Genomic DNA, 15,520 nt, shown 5'->3' on the forward strand with positions numbered 1-15,520 from the left:
GGTGCACGGGCTTAGTTGCTCCACGGCATGTGGGATCTTCCCAGAACAGGGCGCGAACCCGTGTCCCCTGCATTGGCAGGCGGATTCTTAATCACTGCGCCATCAGGGAAACCCTGGAACTATTATTAAGTAGTATGATTTCGAGTAATGTGTCTATGGGGGGAATGTCTCACTACAGCAGGGTGGTTATGCTTTTCCTATTCTCTTAATTTATTCTCAGGATAGAATTAGCTAATAAATTTTAAATTAGGTGTTGATAAGTCAGGGAGCCCCTATAACTAAACACAACACAGAACAAAACGCATAATAAATAAATTTTCATTTTTCCTGATTGTGCATATATTGAAACAAGCTTAATTAGAAGATGCTGAGTTGGCATGGGAACACTGGAAAACATTTGGAAAGTCACTTATGGGCATCTTTAACTTTCCCTTACTTTTCTACTAATCACATGTTTAAAAGATTTATTTAGTCATTCAAAAATTATTAAGTAATTTGAGTCAACCTATCACAAAATTCTGCTGTGTTCTACAATAAAAGCTTCTGTTTGAAGAACGCTCTCTATTTTCCAAAGCCCTTTCTATGTATACTACTTAATTTTATTTTTATAATCACCCTGTAAGAGATAAAAGGCAGGTATTATTATTCCATTTTACTGATGAGGAAACTGAGACTCAAAAAAAATTAAATGATGTGAACACATTCATTCAGTTATTTATGGAAATACCTAGAATTAGGACTTAAGTTTTATAATTTTAACTATAATGTTCTCTCTTTTGAACCGTATCTATTAAATACATAACCCATATTATACACACATTCACACACTGATGAGTGTGTACATATATTAGGAAGGCAGAAGGATCCCTTAATTTTTATCTGAACCATCTTGCATTACAAGGCATTAACCTTATCAGTACTTTCCACGTGCATTTATAAAACACTTTATTTATATATTTTCATTTTAGTTAACTTCAAATTAAAGACTATCCCCCAGAGGAATTTTAATAATTTACCATTAATAGGTGATAAATATTGCAAAAAACAGCTAGGAATCAAAATACTTTGTATCATAATCATTTTGCAGGGTTTTAAGTAACTGATAAATTCAAAGATAGATTCTCCATGTTTATTGCCTCATAAATTGAGAGAGAAAGACATATTGCCAAATTTATTCCAATAATAAATAAATTTTAAAAATATACAAACCTTCTATTACAACATTTATTAAAATAGTCCAGCACTATTTTAATCAAACACATGTTTATGACCATTATGTGAATAAATGTTGTAGCCAGAGTTTGTCGCCGGAAAGGTGAATGAGCACATTGGTGAAGTGTATTGCTGCTTACAAATCCGATCCAAAGGTAATTAAATGACATGCTTCTGAGTAATTGTGGTTATTTGTACATAAATGTGTTTATAACTCATGTATTATTTTAAAATCAACAGTTATTCCTCTCAGAAAACAAGCTCAGAAAACACTTTGATCATTAAGGCAGAAAAGCTAACATTAAATCAACTTGAAAAGAGATACTTACATTGAAGTATGGCTTATGCTTTTTTTATTATTATTATCACTGTTTGTTGCTGTATCTTTGGTAGCTGGAACAGTGTTCTGCATACAGTAAGTGCCAGTAAATATTTATTATGTTCTAGGATGTACTCAGAAGCTGAAGTACTGGAGTAACTGACACACCTATTTATTTATTCACTTATTTATATTACTATTTTAATTTTTGAATTATTAAACATATTTTGAGACAAAAAAGATAGATTCACATGCTGCTATAAGAAAAAATACAGCGATATCCAGTGTGCCGTTCACCCATTTTTCCCCAACGGTGATATTTGCAAAACTGTAATAAAATATCACAACCAGTATATTGACATTCATACAGTGAAGATACATTTCTATCATGTCTCACGTTGTCCTCTTATAGTTAGACCCACTTCTCTCCTACTTCTTCCCTAAGCCCTGGGACCACTAATTTGTTCTTCATTTCTATAACTTTGTCATTGTGATAAAGCTATACAAATAAAACCATACAGTATGTAAACTTTGGGGATGGGCTTTTCTTCAACATAATTCACTGTAGATTCATCCAAATGGAGTGTATCAGTTCATTCCTTTCTATTGCTGAGTGATGTTCCATAGTATGATTGTACCACAGTTCTTGCTTTTTTCCACTTTTTTATGGTGGTAAAATATTTATTGTTATGTGTATAACATGACAATTACCATCTTAACCATTTTAAGTGTTCAGTTCAGTGGTTTTAAATGCATTCACTTTGTTGTGCAACCATCACCACCATCCATCTTCATAACTCTTTCCATCTCGTAAAACTGAAACCCTACCATTAAACAATAACTCCCCAGAGTCCTCTCCCCTAGCCCATGGCAACCACCATTACACTTTCTGTCTCTATAATTTTGACTACTCTAGGTACCTCACGTAAGTGGAGTCACACTGTAGTTGTCTTTGTGACTGGCTTATTTCACTTGGCATAATGTCCTCAAGCTTCATACATGTTGCAGTCTATTGCAAAATTTTCTTCATTTTTAAGGCTGAATGATATTCTCTTGCATGTATATACCTTTTTGCATATCCATTCATCTGTTGATGGACACTTGGGTTGCTTCAACATTTTAGCTATTGTGAATAATGCTACTATGAACATGGTGTACAAATACTCTTCCAGATCTTGCTTTCAATTCTTTTGGATATATAACCAGAAGTGGAATTGTTGGAACATACAGTAATTCTATTTTTAAGTTTTTGATGAAGGCCATGCTCTTTCCCACAGCAGTTTCATCATTCTACATTCCCACCAAGAGAGCATAAGAGTCCCAATTTCTCCAGATCTTTAACTGCACTTGTTTTCTGGACTTCCTTCCTTCCTTCTTTCCTTCCTTCCTTGTAGCCATCCTAATGGGTGTGAGGTGGTATTTCTTTGCACTTTTGATTTACATTTTCCTAATGATTACTGATGTTGAACATTTCTTCATGTGCTTATTGGCCATTTGTATAATCATTTTTTGGAGAAATGTCTGAATCCTTTGTCCACTTTTGAATTGGGTTTTTGTTTTTGTGTTGCTGAGTTTTGGGAGTTCTCTATATATTCTGACTATTAATCCTGTATCAGATACATGATTAGCAAATATTTTCTCCCATTCTATGGGTTGCCATTTTACTCTGTGGATAAGTGTCTTTGATGCACACATTTTTAAACATTTTCATGAAGTGAAATCTATTTTTGTTGTTGTTGTTACCTGTGCCTTTGGTGTCATATCCAAGAAAACATTGCCAAATCCAATGTCATAAAATTTTGTCCTATGTCTTCTTCTAAGATTTGTATTGTGTTAAGGCTTATGTTTGGGTTCTTGATCCAATTTGAGTTAATTTTTGTATATGGAGTTCGGTAAAAGTCCAACTTCATCCTTTTGCATGTGGATATCCAGTTTTCCCAGCATCATTTGTTGCAAAGACTGTCCCTTCCCTATTGACTGGGCTTGGCACCCTTGTAAAAATTCATTTGACCATATATGTGAGGGCTTATTTTCACACTCTCTATTCTATTCCATTGGTCTTTATACCTGTCTTTATGCCAAGGCCACACTCTTTTGATTTAGCTTGGTAGCAAGTTATTCAATCAGGAGTGTAAGTCCTCCAGTTTTGCTCTTCTTTTTCAAGTTTGCTTTTGCTATTTGGGGTCCCTTGAGATTTTATATGAATTTTAGGGCAGTTTTTTTTCTATTTCTGCAAAAGTGTCATGGGGTTTTTCATAGGGATCACATTCAATCTGTAGATCGTTTTGGGTAGTATTGGCTTTTTAACAAGATTAAGTCTTGCAAACCATTAACATGGGATGTATTTCAATTTATTTATGTCTTCTTTTATTTCTTTCAGTAGCGTTCTGTAGTTTTCATACAAGTCTTTTACCTCCTTGTTTAAGTTAATTCCTAAGTATTTTACTCTTTTTTTTGGATACTACAGTGAATGCAATTGTTTTGTAAGTTTCTTTTTAGATTGATCATTGTTAGTGTATAGAAATGCCATTGATTTTTCTGTGTTGACCTGTATCCTCCTACTTTGCTGAATTTTTTTCATTGTAACAGTTTTTTTTTCCCCAGAATCTTCAGAGTTTACTACATATAAGATCATATCATCTGCAAACAGAGGAAAATTTACCTCTTTCTTTCCAATTTGTATGGCTTTTTTGTCTTTTTCTTGCCAAATCACTCTGGCTTGAACTTTCAGTGCTACATTGAATAGAAGTGGTGAAAGCACACATCCTTGCCTTGTTTCTAATCTTAGAGAAAAAGCTTTCAGTCTCTCACCACTGAGCATAATGTTCATTCTAGTTTTTTCACGTATGACTCTTATTATGTTGAAGTCATTTCCTTCTATTCCTAGTTTGTTGAGTGTTTTTATCATGAAAGGATGCTGCATTTTGTCAAGTGCCTTTTCTGCATCAATTGAGATGACCATGTGTTTTTTTTTCTCTTCATTCTGTTGATATGGCACATTACATTGATTGATTTTCATATGTTGAACCACCCTTGCATTCCAGGAATAAATCCCACTTGGTTATGGTGGATAATCCTTTCAATATGCTGGTGAATTATGCTTGCTAGTATTTTGTTAAGCATTTTTGCAACATTGTTGATAAGAGATAAGGATCTGTAGATCTCTTGTGTTGTCTCTGTCTGGCTTTGGTATCAGGGTAATGCAGGCCTTATAGAATGAGTTAGGAAGTGTTCCCTCCTCTTTGCTTTTTGGGAAAAGGTTAAGACAGATTGGTATTAGTTCTTCTTTAAAATTTGGTCAGTGAATAATCAGGTTCAGGGCGTTTCTTTGATGGGAGACATTTGCTTCCTGATTCAATCTCCTACTAGTTATAGGTCTATTTGGATTTTCTGTTTCTTCATGATTTAGTCTTGGGAGGTTTTATGTTTCTAGAAAGTTATTCAAGACTGCCACCGTATTTGTCCTATTTTTAAAATTTCACATACATCATGATAATTTCCCATTCCATAAAATATCCTGTGGAAGCATGACTGTAAATGGTTGCATAATACTCCATCCCACAAGTATGTCATACATTATCTAACCTTCTTCCTGTTGTTGAATGTAGGTTGATTCCAACTGTTTGTCTGCAACGAATATCCTCATTCTGTGCACACATCTCTTCTTAGTTCCTTAGGATATATTCCTTGGAGTAGAGTTCCTGGATCATTGGGTCTGTAAGCATTATTTCCTGCTCTGACCAAATCTTTTGAGATGATGCCGAAGAGGAAATTAGGCTCAAAGTCTAAGCTACCAGTTGAGCAATGAGAACAATTTATTTAGAAAATTTTCTTGTCAGTATCTTATTACTCCAGTTCTATTTATCCAGTTAGTTATCTGCTTAATAGATAGAAAATTATGGATATAAATATAATTAGCTTTAATAGCAATAAATCTTAAATACAACTTTATAGTAGTTTTTATTCTTATGTTCAGTACTCATATGTGAATTCACGAACATTATTTAAAATGTGATAACAACTAGTCATAAACATCATAATCAAAACATTTATTTATTGAAAATTTGATCTGTACCAGACATAGTGCTAAGCCCTTTATATGCACAATCTCATTAACAAATGCCCTAACAGGTGGATGTAAGGAGCTCTAGTTTACAGAGGAGCAACCAGAGTCATTGAGAAGTCCGACCTGACAGCCTCTCCAGAAGCTAGAACCGATACCTAAGCCTAGGTCTTTCTTTAACATTCATTTAGTGCTCACTACAAAGCAATGAATGTTCTAAGCTATAAAAATGAGGATTTTTACAAATGACAAAACAAAGACCCTGAGAGGTTTGTTATCTGTCCAATGGAACATAGCTAATAAATGGTGGACCCAGGCGCAGACGAATTCTGGATATCCTACGCTTAGGAGTTCTCCCTCTCTGATCGGCTGCAATGGCACATGAAGTGCAAAGGAGGAAAAGGAGCCACGTTGGGCTAAGCAATTAAGAAGACTTTTTTTTCTCTGACTGACAATAGACCAGGCCGCCTGAGCAGAGAAAAGGCTGGACTTTGGGCTCCCACCTGGTCCCCCTCCACCAGTAGTACCCTATTGTGGGAAACAGTGTGTCCAACCCAGGAGCTGGCACCGGCTCCATCTCTCTCTCTCACCCTCAGGACCACAGTCATCTTTTCGCATCAGTGTGGCATTTTCTGGTCACACTAACTGGGTAGTCCGATTCTCAGGAGACCTGGTTTCTTGTGCTCCTGTCACTGACGACAGGATTTGACCTCACGGAAACTCAAGGTGCAAAGACGCATTTGGCACCTGCTGCGATCCTGGGCGGTTGGTGGTCAGTAGGCGCCAGTTTGCCAAACCTGTTGGAAATCATTCAGCTGCTGCTCCTGCTGACTCACCACAAGCCCCCTCTCGGTGCCCACTGGCATTTCTCGAAACATAATCAGACCCAGACCTAAGGCACCTTCCTGCCTGCGGCCCACGGGCTGCTGTGTTGCCCCGCACCAGGCGCACTCAGCCACAACTTTGAAAGGTCAGCCTATCTCGGAGTCGCGGCCTTAACGTGAGATAACGTGGACATTCCCTCGTCTGGCAGATAGTTTTAGTCCTTTGTCCAACTTTTGAAAGAATGGAATTTTGGAAATGTTTCGCCGTAGACGTTTAGCATTCCTAGGCTGATTCACTACCCCGGTGAGCCCGTGGTTTCCCCGCTGCCCTGATTACGGTAAAAACAGCAGTCATTCTGGGAATTTGTTCAGGTTTTTTTCCAAATCCACTGAGCCTCGCCTCCGACACCACTGCTTTCCGGCGAGTCCCGGCACCAGGTGCTCCGGTCTGGTTAGGCCCCCCGTAAGCCGCCTGGCGGAGTCTGGACGCAGTCCAGGTCCCTACCCGGTTCCTGGGTTCTTTCTACCTAACACGTAGACGGACCTGTTCTGCGACGCGTTTCCTTTCCTTGTTTATAGACTTTTCTTTCTGACAGTTAAGAGTAGTGCTCAGGTAGAGATTTAGGAAATTAAAGAGTCCTAAGTTTCCAAACACGCTGAGGTCACTTTAAGAATTCAAAGGACACGAGACACCTGCCGGGGTGGGGGGGGGGCCGTGAGCCGCTCTGCCCTCCCCCAGTCCGGAAATGCCAGCGTCCAACGGGGACCCGAGGCACTCCCAGGCAGGGAGGAGGCGGTGGATACCTGGATCTGAACCAACTCGACCCCTCCCCGTTCCTCTGCCCTGTGGCGCAGACTGGCCCTCCCAGCTCCGGAGCGCCGGGCTCCGCGCGCAGCCCGCTGGGGGCAGGTCCGCCCGCAGTCCTCCAGGCTACTGGCTGCCCGGAGCCAGTGTGGGCGGGGGCGGGAACCGGGAACCAGGCGCGAGGTGAGGGGCGGGGGCGGGAACAGGCGGGGAGGAGCCGGCGGGGCGGGGACCCAGGCAACTAGCCAATCCGCGCGGACTCGGGTTCGCCCAGGCTCCCGACTGGCCGGCGGGAACTGGGGAGCCGCTCCCCACCCCTCGCGGACTTCGGAATTGGCTGGCGGCCTGACGGGCGCCGCGGCCGCAGCGCGTTTCCGCAGTTTGTCGAACCCCGAGGATGCGCGCCCTGCCAGCCCTGGACGCGCCCCCGAGCGAACGCCTCCTGTCCCGGGACTCCGGGGCCCCCCGGGCCCGGGACCCGGCGGGGCCGACGCGCAGGAGCGCGGTGGAAAGGCTGGCAGCCGACCGCTCCAAGTACGTGCGGGGCCCGCCGGGAGCCGGCCCAGGCCCGGCTTGCGAGGGCAGCGGCCCCGGGGCGAGCGAAGGGCAGGCGGGCGACCCTCGGCCCCCGGCGCGCGTCCCCGGTGCGGTGGCGCGCAGGGCCATAGCGCGGAAGCCGCTGAGGCCGGACTCGCTGGTTATCTACCGACAGAAATGCGAGTTCGTCCGAGGGTCGGGAGCCGACAGCCCCAGGGGAGGCCTGGTGAAGAAGCTCTTCCCGGGGCCGGGCAAGGACAAGACGCTGGGATGCCCCGGCACGTCCCGGGTGGGAGAGGAGGGCGGGGCCGGGGCCCAGGAGGCCTCCCCGACCGAACCCGGCCCCGTCGCGGCTCCCGCGGTGCCAGGGCCCTCCGCGCCCCCGGCTCCCGCCCCGCCGGTCAGGGCGCCCTCCAGAGTTCCGGCTGCGCCCCGGGGTCCGGAGCTGCTCGGGGCGAGGCACCGGGGGCTGCAGCGCTCGCAGTCCGACCTCAGCTCGCGCTACTCCGCGTCCTTGGCCGAATTTGACACCTTCTTCCAGTACTGCGGCCTGGAGCCCGAGGTGGTGGAGGCGCTCGGGCGGGAGAACTTCTCCGCCGGGTCGGACGTCGTCGCCCTCAAGGTCCGCAGCGTGAGCGTCGCCACCTCCGACAGCGGCTTCTCCCGGCACAGCGGCGGCGACGAGGGGCTGCAGGAGGAAGAGCTCACGGAGCAGGTGCCCAGCACCACCTCGGTGGTCGAGAGGAACGCCCGCATCATCAAGTGGCTGTACACCTGTAAGAAGGCCAAGGAGACCCCCGGCCAGGGGCTGCAGGGCCCGGCGTGACCGCTGCGCCCCGGGAGACCCGGACAGAGGTTTGCGTCCAGAGAAGCCGGGAGGGGTGTGTGTGGCGTGCCTGTGAGGGCTTGGGGAGTGATCGAGCCGGGTAGATCCAGCCTTCTCAAGTAGCGAGGGACCCTAGCGATAGAGACGCAGAGGCTCCTGCGTCAGAGTGGCCGCTGCTGAAGAGCAGAAGGGCCGCCAGGCCAGGTCCCCGCAGGGCCTGCACCAGTTCTTTTGAGTGTGCGGTTTCTGGCTGCCTGGAAAGGTAACACCATCCCAGTTGGTCTATTATTGTGAAAAGTGGAGAAATTGGGATTATAAATGCTCAGTTAGGAAGTGGTTTTACACCTCAGCAGTTATCCTGATTTGAACATAGCCTGAGAGCCCCAGTTCCTGTGGGCATCCAGAGCTTCGATGTGAGTTGACCGGTCAGCCTGTGGCCTTGGGGTGGGGCTGCCATCTCCCCTCCAGCAGAAAGGAAGGCTCTGCACTTCCTGGAGGCCTTTACCCAAGTGGGAGGGAGGAGAACTTCTCTACAGGATCTTGTCAGCAGTTTGACATTCATTTAGCTGCAGAGATCTTTATTTGGCTAAAGTTTGTTCAAACTGTTTCGAGACCTTCCTGCGGAGAGCCGCTGCAGCAGCTTAGTTCACAAGAAGGAGCTTCAGTTTGTTGAACTGGGAGCTGGACGAGATCGTAACTAGCGTATTAGAGTTCTGCTTGGCAGTGATTCTGTATTTTATTTGCCTCTGATGATAATTTGGGAGGTAAATTTCTTCCCCTTGGACGTCAGTAACTCAGGGTTGATCGCAAGAAGTTCTTTTTCCCTGAGGAACTAAGGAATGCTTATGCTCACTGTCAGCTCTGTGGAGAGGGCACTTCCGGGGCTGGTGAAGAGAGACGGGAAGGTACCTTTTCAGGGTTCTCTTTGGGAGCCAAGATTTTAAACATTGCAACATCTTGTTTTCTCTGACCCTGCACTGACAACCTGCTACAGGTGTTTGTGAAATTCACGTGGTGGAAGTATTTTTTCTGCCGTTGAGATGACTAATTGAACGCACAGTATCAGTCTTCAGCGTGGTGGGGAGTCTGCCACAGACATGATGCACACAGCTCACCTGTGTCTGAGGCCTGGAAAAAGCCTGACTTCCCCTAGTGGCCATGGTCTTGGTACGGTTGTGACAATTCGCAAAAACAGAGGAGTTCATTGTTTCTCTTGAACTCAGAAGGGTCATGACTTAAGTGCTCCCTTGTAGTTCATTGAGGATTATTGCATTTCCACTAGCCTGAATCCCCAAGGAATGTATACAGGCAGTCAGAATTTAAACTAAAAACACACATTAACTTGTACTTTTCACCGGTTGTGTTGGGAACTGAGACGAGTGAATGCTGGCCAGGGTTAGGGTTGGCCATGAACACCCTGATGTGGAGGAAGGAAGCTGCAGAGGCCAGCATGTCCCAGAGGGATGTTGTGTAGGATGGAGCCCTCAGTGGGGAGTGGGGAGTGCTTCTGGTAGCAACCACTCCCGCACTTCTAGCTTAGGCTCCCATTGTCCGTAAAACGAAGGCAGATAGCAGATGCTTTCCAGCCTCTACGCATTATGATTCCACACAGTCAGTAATCTGTATGTCTGTGTTGCACGATTGAAACCCAGAAAAGGAAAACAAAAAAACTGTCGTCTATTGTAGTATGTAAAAAGTAAACTTACAAATAAGCTCCTTCCAAGTGGCCAGAGTGCACTGTACTTTATGCAAAGAGTGTAGGTGAAATTGGTGGTGCAAATAGTGCTGACGTAACACAATGGTGCACAAACACACCAAAATGAAGCCTGACACCAAAAAAATAAAAGCATTCTCCTCTGATCCATCAAGACTCCGCCCCGCGCTCACCCACAGTGCCCCAGTGTGAAAGTCTGAGGGGTTTAGGATTCAGCCCATGAAGTAACTGTCCAAATAACCTTTCCGTTTAGGTCTGAGTCTGTGAAAGATTTAAGAAGGTTGGTTAGCCTGTAAGAACTTTCACTTTTATGACAGAGAAGTAGTTGAGGCAAGAGGGAAAGTGACACAGGTTTAGGAAACTGCCCAGGGTGAGCCTCTGCAGAAGAACAGAGGTTTACTCACTCACCCTCTCCCTCCCTCTACATAACTCTGTTTGTTCAAGTGGGGGACGGGTGTCACCTGTATCGTGAGCTGTGTCATATTACTGCTCAGAGAAGGGAGATGGAAGTGACACGGAACCTGCCCAATTTTCTGTATGTCATTGGCAATCACCAGCACTGTAAAGATTTTCTCTACAAATTCACTCTCCTAGACCCAAAACAGCTCAGGTTATTTGAACTTCCACCCAGGACACCTAAGGGCTGGCTGCTCGGAGAACTGTGAGGAAGAAATGCATGTCCTTTCTCCAGCTCCACTGGGACTGGGACGATGTCTGCCCATGATCACGGCCCCTCAACTTGCCATTCGCAGACACGAAGCCCCCTCTGAAGAAGAGCCAGGAGAGCGCTTAGACCCTTCGCCTTCATTGGTGAGGGTCTCTGGCAGCTTGAACAAAATGCAGCTGACCTTTTCCCACAGGATTACTTGGCCGAGATTAATTCCATAACTTCTGGAAGCTGTGGAAGCAAGACTACAAGGTGTAATTTTTCTCTAGTTTATCAGGACATTTGTGTTGGAGTCCGTACGGATTCATTTTAAGATTTCATGAAAATTCAGAAAATTTGAGATGAACAAATATATGCTTTCTAAGTGAAAACAGAAAACATTTTATATGGAGGCTTTTGTCCCCTTGCTAGATAGAGACATTATAAAGTAAAATAAAAATATCCCATCCAGAATTAAATAAAAGGTTCACAAATTTATTACCCCATGGAGTAAAAATATTTGCCTTCCAAAACTGAGACTATCAGAGCTGGAGAATGACTTGTAGAATCTGCATGCGGTCCCGCTGGGATCCATTAGTGATAGATAGTTACATGTGGATAATTTTGGTATTCTGTTTCCCAGTGTATAATTCCTGAAAACTGCTCTTCTGTCTACTGGTGTTCAATCATCTTCCTGTCATTCAATTCATTAAAATGATAGGCCTGCCAAAATTTAGGTTTCTGGTTTTCTATCTTTTGCCCAAATAAATGTTACTGATTTTAAAATTGTTAGAATGGTAACTTGCCCTTTGAATTAATTAGGGCTAAACATTGTTCGGTTTTAAGGCAAAAATCTCAAACATTGCCAGCTCTCTTCACATTTCTCTTTGATAGATGTGGGGCAACTGAAAGCTAGGGGGTAGAACTGTCTCACCATCTGCAAAGATGCCGTGGGGAGATCGCGCAAACAAACTGGGACACTCCTGAATTTCTGCTTCTTTCTTCTTTGACTAGCTGGGAAGCTCTGTAGTCACCAACTAAGAGTGCATTTTAGGTAAGCTAGTGGCTTGAGCTGTAATAAGGCTACCTACTCTGTCTTCAGGCCAGCCCCTGGGCCTTTTAGAGAGATTTGAGTTTGAAAGCAAAGAATCTGTTTGCCTCTAAAAATTTATTTGTACTGCTTGCTTTGTGTTCTGTTTTGTTGTCCAGCTCTGTGCTAGTGGGCACTGGCCTTACCAATCAACATTCAAAGAAATTTTTCTTTACTTCCCCAGAAAAAGGCCTGCAGGGAGATGGATGCAGAGAAACCAGATGATAGCTGCTTTTGCCACTGATTTCTTTTCAAAATTTAAAATGTGCAAAGGAGATGTTTAAAATGCAGAAAATATCACAAAACCAAAAACTGCAGGGACCAGACTTTGTAGTTCAATGCTTGGCTTTATAACTTTTGCCTAGAATGGTGTTGATTGACAGCTTTTTCCTTACTCCTCAGGAAGCAAGCCTTCCCGATAGTGGGGACTCCTTGAAGTACGTCTGGTTGATTGGGACATCCTCGCTGCCAGGTTTTGTCCAGTGTACCCAGGTGTCCATATGATTGCTGTTTTCCCAGGAATAAAGCACACCATTGAAGAAGCCTAAGCAGTTTCAGAAGGTTTGAAGTGCTATGGAGAAGATGGGAACATAGAGCTTGGAAATTAGCTGAGTTATAACTGTTATGACACAGCTGTAGCTCTGGAAGATATTTTCTTGTGTTAGGTGGACCTATCCTTGCTTCCAGAGAGCAGCAGAAGAGGGAAAAACTGCTTGGAAATATTTTCAAGGGCATCTTTTTGAGTGGCTTGCTGACAAAGAGGTACAGTTATACATTTTGATGATATCTAAATTAATTTTAAAAAGAAAAAAAGGCAAAGAGCATGAAAAGCAAACACGAATGCCACGGTATTTACCTCTTCAATCATATTGGGTGGATTGGCACCATTTAAATCAAAGTTCTGTGATCATAAGAAGTTATATTCTACACAAATACTATGGCTAACAAAGAGCAAACACATGCTCACACTTGCATACTCACATGTAGACCTCAATTTCTAAGCACCACTGCACCGTAAACTACAGTGAATTCCCAAACTGTGCAACTGATCATCTTATGAAATGAATCAGAAAGCACTTTTAAAACCACTTGCGAGCTGCAAGGTCATTCTGTGAACATCACTCCTGTTGGGTTGTAGACATGCAGAGGTACCAGTAAAAGATAAAGAGCTGAAATACTGCTAGGAAACCTTTTCTTGTACCTGGACAGTTCCTTGAGAGTTGGCAGAAGAATATTGGAGCTTCCTTCCTTCAGATCACCAGCAGTGGTCCTCTTCTGCAGCACCGTTTAGAATATGGGCCTCCATGGTTCTCTTGTTCCCAGCTTCCAAAAGGATAAAAAGCCTCGGTTTAGACAGAACATGGACTCATGACAAGTGATGTGCCCTGCTCTCTGGTCTAATTCACACACCCACCTATCAGGCAATCATTCCAAACTTGGCAACACTTCACCCTTCTCTGAAAAGGGTGTGTTTGAGACAAGGGTTAGCCTCTGGGTGTCCATAAGGAGTTACTGTGACCCTAAATCTGAACCAGCTCATGGCACTCAGAGTAAATAGATTTCAGATTCAGAAACTTCTGAGAGGAATTTTGTATCGATGATGACAACCCAAAGAAAATTTGTCACCTGGTCAAAGCTTACAATGTTTTGTCAAAATATGTCCCTTCAAGAATAAAATTATTAGAAGAATCGGGAGGGAAGAGAAATAGTTTTCTCAGTGGTAAAATATTTTATAAACCAATTTTGATATATTCATGTATTTGTTTAATATTGTATTCTATTTTTGTAACTGTTTTACTGTGAGAATATGTCCTTGAATTACTTAAATATTTATTTTTACATAGTTATTGGTCTTCAGATAGTTTTCCTATACTTCGTATGGTTTTAGTTTTTATCAGGATAATTTTAAATCATTCTCTCCTTGACTGTCTCTTTGTATGTTGTTTAATTGAATTTCCAAATTTGACTGTAAGCAGAGTGTTCACTACTCTATAAAGTGCTCTGTACTCTAGGGATTTGTTTTTAGGTAAAACACAGATGCGCATTTGGGGAGGCTCTGTTGGCTGATGGATTGTACCTCTGTCAATGTAGTCTCTAGAAAGACAAAGATTCCCTGCTCTAAGAAATGTTTCCCTGTTGTTTTTTTAAAAATGCTGCTGTTCTGCTGTTCACTGGATTACACTTAGTTTAAAGATAATGTCAAAGATGAGAGGGGTTTTCTTTAAAGGACCTTTTCATATATGCAGTTCCCTTGTTTACAGGTTCCATTAATTTTATATGTGAATGCTTTAAGTAAAATTGTTATGTGCCTTTCTATTGTCAGAATAGGATGAACCGAAACCTAGCTCAGATTTATCTGAGATCAAAATGGTGCGGACTCTACCATCCATGTAATAGATGAAAAAGAGAAAAACAAATTGGTTACCATTTAAAAGCACCAAGATCTTTGAGAAGCATTTGCACTTCAGTGGAGGCGACTCCTGGAAGGAGCTGTCAGGAACGGGGTATCCCCAGACCCCAGCAGGATGGGTTAACGCTCCCTCTTGTCCGTTCAGATTCATGCCTAAACTCCGGGCCTGAGGGTGTGGTTGGAGGCCAGAGGTCCTTTCCTCACTGAATTACCCCAATTTGCTGAGTGACTTTGAGAAAATCAAACTGTGTAGCTCAATCTGAATGAAAAAGCTTGTAATTGCTTTTCACTATTGCTGCAAAATAGTTTCTTTTGTTCACAAAAGAGTAGCTTCTCAGATAATATGATTAAGCACGATGGAGAGAAAAAATTATGGATACAGCATGGAAAATATCTTGATAGTATCTGTTTCATTAATACATGGGTACAGATCAGCAATGCCTCAGAGTGAAAGGTATTTATGTAACTGGAAAGTTTCCTCACTATATACTGATGCATATAGTTTCTAAACTGCTGGTCACTGACACTGGAATACAAAGAAAGATTTATCAAACGTTGCCCTTTTCAGTGGGTTAAAGGCGCAGTGCTGTAGTTGGTGATTCCGTAAGATATCAGGCCCAGACAATTGTTATGGCTGTTTCTGAATAGAGTTCATGTTTTCTGTGCGCTACTTGCGACATGAGTGCAATATTGTATATTCTGTATCAAAGAAATAAAGTATTTTTATCATTTTTAGTATTACTTTATGAATTTGTACAATGTGAAAAAACTGAAGCAAGAGTCTGCTTATTATAATTACTCAAATCTTTGGCTTTCTCCCTTTTTTCCTAATATCATCTCAGCAGATTATCAGTAGAAATGAGGAACGCATTCTAAAATTTGACCCAGGAGAGCCATGTGGTGTCCGAAGTCTCCAGTTCTCCCTGGAGATGGAATGCAATAAAAACAGTTTGAATGTTTAGCACGTTGGTTTTCTTTGTTTCATCAGTCTTTTGTTTAAATTTCTTTCCTTCATGGTTTATTAATATTATCATTGTAAACTGGGTCCAAAGATAAAAATGAGAGTATAGTTTG

At 43.0% G+C, this 15,520-nt stretch overlaps 1 protein-coding gene across 1 annotated transcript; it reads left to right on the top strand.

Moving 5' to 3' along the window:
- Positions 1 to 7,620: 7,620 nt before the first annotated feature.
- On the top strand, positions 7,621 to 15,150 carry FAM110C (family with sequence similarity 110 member C). Its single transcript, XM_029232302.1, has 2 exons — positions 7,621 to 8,615; positions 12,439 to 15,150. The coding sequence occupies exon 1, from the start codon at positions 7,621 to 7,623 to the stop codon at positions 8,584 to 8,586; it is 966 nt and encodes a 321-aa protein (XP_029088135.1). The 3' UTR covers positions 8,587 to 8,615; positions 12,439 to 15,150.
- Positions 15,151 to 15,520: the final 370 nt, after the last annotated feature.

Source organism: Monodon monoceros, unplaced genomic scaffold (genome assembly GCF_005190385.1).
Source record: "Monodon monoceros isolate NGI ecotype Baffin Bay Population unplaced genomic scaffold, NGI_Narwhal_1 Super_Scaffold_19, whole genome shotgun sequence".
NCBI lineage: Eukaryota > Metazoa > Chordata > Mammalia > Artiodactyla > Monodontidae > Monodon > Monodon monoceros.

Excerpts from the sequence above, each read along its gene's own strand:
- FAM110C (XM_029232302.1), top strand. The coding sequence starts at position 7,621 with ATGCGCGCCCTGCCAGCCCTGGACGCGCCCCCGAGCGAACGCCTCCTG.